The sequence below is a fragment of the Chaetodon trifascialis genome, chromosome 7, assembly GCF_039877785.1.
Source record: "Chaetodon trifascialis isolate fChaTrf1 chromosome 7, fChaTrf1.hap1, whole genome shotgun sequence".
Taxonomy (NCBI): domain Eukaryota; kingdom Metazoa; phylum Chordata; class Actinopteri; order Chaetodontiformes; family Chaetodontidae; genus Chaetodon; species Chaetodon trifascialis.
In genome coordinates this window covers 13,686,251-13,693,834 of record NC_092062.1, presented here as the reverse complement: position 1 = coordinate 13,693,834, position 7,584 = coordinate 13,686,251, and the positions used below count along the sequence as shown (strand labels likewise).

Genomic DNA, 7,584 nt, shown 5'->3' with positions numbered 1-7,584 from the left:
AATGAAAAAACATGCAAACAGATCACGGAAGAAAAGCTGGACATCGAGTGAGACCCCCGTGTTTCAGCACCACGGACAGCATCTCGTACCATGAACGCAACATCACAAGCGCTCTTCAGAAACCGACTGCTTTTATTTTCAGTGAACAAAGTTGAGACGCTCTCGCTCACTTCCTCGGAGAGCTGTGCATGTGTGAGACATTTTTTTCTTTTCTTTTTTTTTTACTTTAATAGTGATACTCAACTGCTGAGACTTAAATAATATTCAATTACATTTGCATGCGCATACTTAAGAAAAAGGACCAAAGAAAAATCATGTAAACCTTAGGCCTATTTCATTTTTTTCCCAAGATGTAAACTTTTAGTTATACATTTCGATAAGTTTTGTGCGTGCGTTAACTCAAATAAGCCAAACCGATCCGGATATTTCTCCCGTGTCACGCCCATGAAGCAGTATATAGCTATCATTGCTTTTAGAAACAATAAAACATAATGAGGGGATCATGGAGACGAAATAGGCTTTTCCATCCGACTTTCAGTCAGTCACAAAAAAATCTCTCTCTTTTTGCAATAACGGGGGCCATTTGGTTTTGTTAGGAGCAGAACAGTTTGTTGATACTTTTTGGGAAAGTCATGGCACTGTCTTTGGAGGAGGCGTGATGCTGCTGCAAGGCCGCCGAGCTCCTCTCAGCCTCCAGGATGGCGCCTTTGGTGTTCGTGGTCCAAGAGACGGTGGTGTTGGTCAGAGCCTGGCTCAAAGTGCTGTGCCTGAACAAGGGGTCGTGGAAAACCCCGTCCACCCAGTTTCTCAGGGTCGTGACCGGCGAGTCCTGCCTGTTGTCCAGGCCGGTTACGGGTGAGGTAGCGGCAGGGGGTGGGCTGAGGGAGGAGGGCGGCGGCTGGCACCTCAGCATACAGGACGGGTACTCAGTCTGGTTCAGGGACGTCGCAGTTTGGGCCAAAGACCAGATCCGAGGTTTGCCGTCTAATATCTGGTGCCCTTGCTGCTGCTGCTGCTGCTGCTGCTGCTGCTGCTGCTGCTGCTGGTTATAGCATGCTTTCACCTGCTGTCTGCTGTCCTGTTGGAAATCCTCCGGGTTCGTTTTGAGGCAACTTTTGCTCAAGTCCTGCTCCCCTCCCAGAGAAACGGGGATGGAGATTTTCAGAGACGCGTCCTTGATGAGGTGTTCGTCGGGGCAATCGCTGGTCGTTGACATGTGTGTGTTCATGTGGTATCGGTGCTTCAGCTCACACTCCGAGCTCTCAGACTCCAGCGTGTCGAAATCGTCCAGATCGCTCAACTGGAGGTCTTTATCCGCCCGACTTCTGGTCTCTGGGAAGGAGAGAACAGAAAGGGAAGCAGACATGTCAGTGGACGATATATATCACACGATACGACACCAGATGAAAGCATCCTCAACAGTCAAGTGTTGAACCTGCAATCGCACACTGTAAAAAATAGTTACTGTTCTTTAATTCAGGGATTAGCTAATGCACTTCAATTTATTAGCTTTAATTACTGACTAAAACGAATTCAGGCCTGTGAGGCATATCATATCATATCATATCATATCATATCATATCATATCATATCATATCATATCATATCATATCATATCATGATCAGCTCAAAAAGTTGGAAAAAGCACAATCTGACGATTAAAAAGTGTGTGAAACTGACTGAGGCCTGTCTGATAGTATTCCACAGCTAAAAGATTGTTATAATGATGAAAGTCATATGGCAACTGCTTATGCTGCTGACAAGTTTCATTTTTAAAAACACAAATAAATGAATTGTGTTTAGCACTGTGCACAATGTGAAAACAAAATGTTACCCGAAACAAATCGCACGGTACAGGTTTCATCTTGTTAACATTATATATTAAAAAGATAAAATAATATGTAAGACTGATGGGGTTTCAGAGAAGCAAGTGCTGATGCTGATGAGCAGATTTCATCAAATCTCATTCTATTCTAATTTTTGAGCAAATTAATAGAAAATAAGAAGAGGTTTAAGTTTTCAGGATGTATGGAAGCAGTGGACCGCTCACAGGTATGTGATCATTGTTCTCTGGTTGCTCTTTAGGAATTATTTTGACTCATCCTGATCCCTCTAAGAGAATGACTGAGATGAATAAAATAAGAAACAGCAGCTAAAACTGGCTTTTTACACAGGCTCTCATTTCAAACTAAAGTCAAAAATAATACTAGGGTTGAGAATGTTGCCGAAAAAGTCCCCACAATATGATTGTAATTGCAACGGGAACAACAAGACGTCATGAATACTATGTTTTTATTTTAACATGCTTCTCAGATAAAAGACTCCTGTGATATACTGCCAAACAATCCAGCATGAAACTTGAGAAAGGCTGTGACATTGTGACACTGACCATCCTCATTGTTCTCGCTTTTTATCTGCTCCTCCTGAGACCCATCCTCATCCTCGTCATATCTCTTCTCCTCTGAGCCCTTGTTTCTGGGCGGCCATGTCATCTTGTTCTCCTTCTTGAGCCTCCGCCTGGCGTTTGCAAACCAGGTGGAGACCTGTGTCAGGGTCATCTTGGTGATGATGGCCAGCATGATCTTCTCCCCTTTAGTTGGATAGGGGTTCTTCCTGTGCTCCTGCAGCCAGGCCTTCAGCGTGCTGGTCGTCTCACGCGTGGCGTTCTTCCGCCTTGTTCCCCCATCCATGGAACCATATCTGTTAATGAGAAGAACACAAGCATGATGGTAACAAGAGGGTAAATATAATACTGGATGCTTGTTGCATGACAATTTCGAATGTGTTGCCCTGGCAGTTTATCTCCTGAAACCATGACAGAGCCATCTGCTTCCTGTAATCTCCTTGAAATTATGCAGAGCATCCCTGCATAAGCCTGAATGTCCCACTCATAAACCTATCTGCTCCTAGAATTGTGTAACAATCTGAAAATTAAAGCTGGGCAGCCCAAACACATGTCAGTTAAGGGACATCATTTAGAAAGCACAGGGCAGAGACAGCTGCAGAGGCGCTGGACCTGCTAAGATCATTTGCAGTATACTGCAGGGGTCACTTTGTTGCATCCTAACTTCCCCCTGCAACAACCTTCTGTGCAGGGCCTATGCAGGCCTTAAAAGTAAATCTGCTATGAGAAGATTTTGTAAATAAGCAAATTTAATCAAGCAAGTAAAATGTTTCAACAGTAATAATGCCAATTTGGGTGATATGCATGCATATTTTCTTGTATCAATCCCATTCTTAGCACAGCTTACGTCTCCTTTATCCTCTCCAACCGTAGGCCTACATTTAAAATGCACAGTGTTGATTTTCATTCAGCAGTGAGCTGTAAAAGTCCTCTCAGGGGAGGCTTTTATGAGGCCTTTATTGCTCTGTATAGCTTAGTGCGGGTCAAGCACTGCTAAGGGAATCGAAGGGAGAGGAGCGCTGCACCTTTCCATAGCCCGTGTTGTTCCCTCACAGATAAAATAGACTGTAAAATTGCTTTATTGAGTGTAATGATGAGCCCTCAGGTGAAAGACGGGCGCAGACAGAGTGGTACTGCTGTGGGCCTGCTTGTTTTTCTGAGTGCCGCTAATTTTGTTTTGCCTCAGACTCAGGCCTTTTGCTGGATGTGCACTTATTAGCATTCCTGCTGACACCTTTTACATTTAATTCTGAATTTAGAGTGATTGGTAAAAGAAGCCTGGTTTTGTGAACTCTTGCTTTGCTCTCAAGATAATCGATACGACACTTTGCCGATCAATTAACACATCAATTAATGCGACGATTGCAGGAGTGTTTTCTGTGCTGTCCCATGCAGTTCTGTTCGTGCCGTCTTCTTTAAAATTGCTGGTTATTGTCAGAAAGCACGCTGATCACATTTAGCGTAATCAGGTATAGTTATCATTCACGGCCTATATTTTCACCACATCACGCACTTCATTTGGATGTCATCTCATTATTGGAAAGACCTTTCAATATGGCAGACATGCTCTTCACAGCACCGAAGAGGCCTCGTGTCTTTCTCAGACGGGTGTGAGCCTTCTGCAGCACATCACCTCATCAGGAAAGAAATGTGTCATGAGATGAAGGTGATCACCCAGTGTTGCTAGACATGATGATGACCTCTTGGAGAATGATTGATTTAACAGCTGGGAAAACTCACCTCACACTTGTGCACAATACTTTTCAAGTCACCGTCTTGATCACGTCCTGTTTTAGCTGCTTACAGCAGTTAACAGAAACCTGTGTGACGGTGGACTTAACAGCTGAATGAAAGTCTGATGTCAATCTAACTGGACACATCACTGTTTCCTCCTGTGCCACACTGCATTAAACTACACCATGCTTGTTCAAATCACTCCAAGTGCACTGATGTTTGCATTGATAATCCTGCTTCTTACATTACAAATATCAACAGAAGGCACATTACATACCTGTCATACTGATACTGTCCCAGGGTGGGATCATAGGGGTAGTAGGCTGTTGCCTGCGTTATTCCCGCATGCGCAGAAGCCGTGGCATCTTTAGTATCGAATGTGCCCTGCAATCATACACAAAGACAAGAGTTTTAAAGAGTGGTGCAATTAGGAAATCAGTTTTGGTACATGAAAGAACTCACCTGGTGCTGAAAAATTACATTCATAAATAAAGATCTGTGTCAGCTAGACTTAAAAGTTGCTTGGTTATTCAGTTCTTTAGGGCGATTAAAGAGAGGCATGACTGCTTACGTAGTACATTTTGAGTTATCCTCCTGCAAAATGAAACATGGAAAAACTCTTTTAACTATATCCTGCATTGATACATTGTCTATAGGATGTGTTGCATTCAGATGTGTATGGCTTTGTGGTAAGTAAAATGAGAACACTTTCAAAATAAGTTTTTACAAAATAACACTCCAGAAACTGAGGGTTTATGAGTTTGTTCACTTAATTCCTGTAGAATAAACATCAACTATAAGAACATAGCCTGTATCAATTGTCCATGTTCTTGCCACAATTTTACCAGAGAACTGAGCACTGAATGATTTTCAACATTAAACCAAATGGAACAAACAATATTCTCAGACTTTATAGGCCTGTGTATTCCTGGGCTCTCCTCTGAAAACATTTGAGAATTTATTTTAAATAATATTTTGATAATAGTATAAAATGCGTCTTCAGCGTCTGTAAAAATCAAGTCGTTTCCAATACACACCAGCTTGTCTCAGAATTAATGGAATGACTGAACTTTTTCTGCCTAGTTTCATAAAATGATTCTGTGTCGCCTTGCTTAAAGTGTTTTCTGTTTACTAAAGAAAAGTTGGCTGGAAGGGTGAAATGAGGATAAATCACGCCTACAGGAAAAAGACAGGTATATTTTTCAGTGTAGAGCATAAAAACGACGAGAGGTGCTCCTGGCTCAAGCCTCAGCACCCTGCGGCTCCATTAATCAGTGCCAAGAGGGATCAGATGAAGGGCTTACCAGCGAGTAGAAAGCCGAGGCGTCCGTGCCGTATGTAACGTAATTCCCATAGCCTTGACCGCCGGTGTAGGGGCTCCCGTACACGCCCAGCGCGGCGGCTGAGCTGAGTTCATGCCTCGCCGTGGCCAGCAGCCGGCTCTCGTACACGGGGCAGTAGACTGGTGTCTGCCCGGACGCCGCTACTCCGGAGTCGGCTATGGATCTGCCGGTGGACTCGCAGCAAGTGGTCAGAGAGTTGGTTGTCATCAGGAACTGGGTGGAGACCGAGAGAGAATTGATCTTTTTTAAAAGTTATTGATTTGAAAACCAAATGTTAATCTGACGCACTTTGATGTCGAAGTTAGTTCATAACTTTTTTTTTTTTAATGTAAAAGAAAAATCGTCTCAATGAAACGAACGCGATTCGACTTGTTTCCACTTCTGTTTACTTGTGCGCAAAATTAAGAAGGATCTAAATACCTTTTTGACAAATTTTGCTTCTTCGGAAACGTTCTTCGCACTTGTTTTCGGTCAGAATGTCAATCTGTAAAAACTCAAGTCCGACATCAAATGACTCGTAAAGACTGATACTGGATGATGAATGATGCGTCATATTTTTGTGGTAATGTGCGCGTAAAACGTGTCCAAAACGAGCCGTTTATTAGCTCTGCTCCACGAGACACATATACGTTACAGACAGATAGCTTGCAACATGTTTTGCCAACATTGCCCGGTAATACCCGAAGTAATGCCCAAATGATTTTTTATGGCTCAAAGCCAAAACAAAACAGCAGCTGGGTTATGGCGCAAAACACACACAGCGTGTGCAGAACAAGTTGGCATGTGTGTTCCAGCGCAGATAAACATATGGTTGACATTACAGAGCGGCTATTATCTTGCAGAAATCAGTGAACGGGAGGTCGGGGGTCTCGCTGCTTTTTTGATTATCCTCTTCTTACCCCTTTTCTATCGAGCTCAGGTATCACTGGCTGTAACGCAACACTTTCCCGACACCCGAAAGGACTGGGACAGCTTCCCTGATTCTTGGCCAAAAATGCGTAACAGGAATACGCTTAAATCGATGAGATAATCAATCGCTGTAATATGAAAACCAAAACAACATATTAAATTAACAGAGATTGTTACACGAACTTACTTGTGGAGCAGACGAATAGGGATATCCAAATTGTGGATATGACATGGTAGAGAGGTCCCCCAATATCCAGAAATAAAGCGAGACTGAAGGTCTCCACTCGAACGCAGGCTGCGGCTCTGTTTGACTGTACCAATTGATTGGTAAGCACAGGCTCCTTGGATGCTTATAGGGCGAAGCAGAGTAGCATGTTTAATTTGTGTAAAATGCCCCCCACTCAAACGCCTTTCAACGGAAAAAAAAATAAATAAAAAATAAAAAAAATAAAGGAGGAAAATCTTCTCGCGCTCTCTTTTCTTTTGAAAAGTCTCAGAAACAGATAAATGAATGAAGGTGGCGCAGACTTTCTTTGCCTAGAATAATCACTTTGTTGTCAGATACATATTTTTGCCTTATAAAAAAGTAGTATAAAAGACGTCAGCAGCAGAGGCAGGTTGTTTTAAACGGCGGTGACTCTGACGTCAGAAGTTTCCCACTCTAAAAATGACCAGACTGTAACTTTAATATGCATTTTCTTTCTCAGGATGACGACAAAAACAGACAGAAGACTCCAACAAGAAAATCTATGAGAGGGAAGAGAGGAGGGAGGACTTTCAAAAAAAAAATGTCCTGGACATTCATTTGCAGTCCCAATCAATCAATTAAACCAATCACTGTCTTGAATATGCAAACCTATGTATCACTTCAAACGCATTAGGCCTAATTAAGCACATTCGTATCATTCCTCCGCACTGATGCTAATCACATGGGCAACTAATTGATTTTAAATTAATTAGTAAAGAATATTTTGAGCAGAGAAACAAACTGTGGTCCGCCATCAGATTGAACAAATATTCACAGAAATACATGTATTTAAATGTTCTTTTTTTCTCCCTTTCTTTAATAATTACCATCTTAAAAACAGATCACATTTTGGTTTCCAATTATGCTCCAATTCCACCTGAAGCAACGAGTCCCTAGAGAGTTGTAATTACCCCAGTGCTTCCCCAAAAGTGCTTAATAGGATGTAG

At 42.4% G+C, this 7,584-nt stretch overlaps 1 protein-coding gene across 1 annotated transcript; it reads right to left on the bottom strand.

Annotated features, from left to right (window-relative positions):
• Positions 1-206: 206 nt before the first annotated feature.
• On the bottom strand, positions 207-6,737 carry irx4a (iroquois homeobox 4a). Its single transcript, XM_070966810.1, has 5 exons — positions 6,578-6,737; positions 5,432-5,694; positions 4,416-4,517; positions 2,390-2,700; positions 207-1,332 (listed from the first exon to the last, which is right to left on the bottom strand). The coding sequence occupies exons 1-5, from the start codon at positions 6,620-6,622 to the stop codon at positions 593-595; spliced, it is 1,461 nt and encodes a 486-aa protein (XP_070822911.1). The 5' UTR covers positions 6,623-6,737; the 3' UTR covers positions 207-592.
• Positions 6,738-7,584: the final 847 nt, after the last annotated feature.

What these genes read in the sequence shown, in the direction of transcription:
- irx4a (XM_070966810.1), bottom strand. Translation starts at nt 6,622, where the DNA reads ATGTCATATCCACAATTTGGATATCCCTATTCGTCTGCTCCACAA. An exon ending in CCTATTCGTCTGCTCCACAA is followed by an intron (nt 5,695 to 6,577) that starts GTAAGTTCGTGT and finishes GTCTCCACCCAG; the next exon opens with TTCCTGATGACAACCAACTC. An exon ending in TACTCGCTGGTAAGCCCTTC is followed by an intron (nt 4,518 to 5,431) that starts ATCTGATCCCTC and finishes ATTGCAGGGCAC; the next exon opens with ATTCGATACTAAAGATGCCA.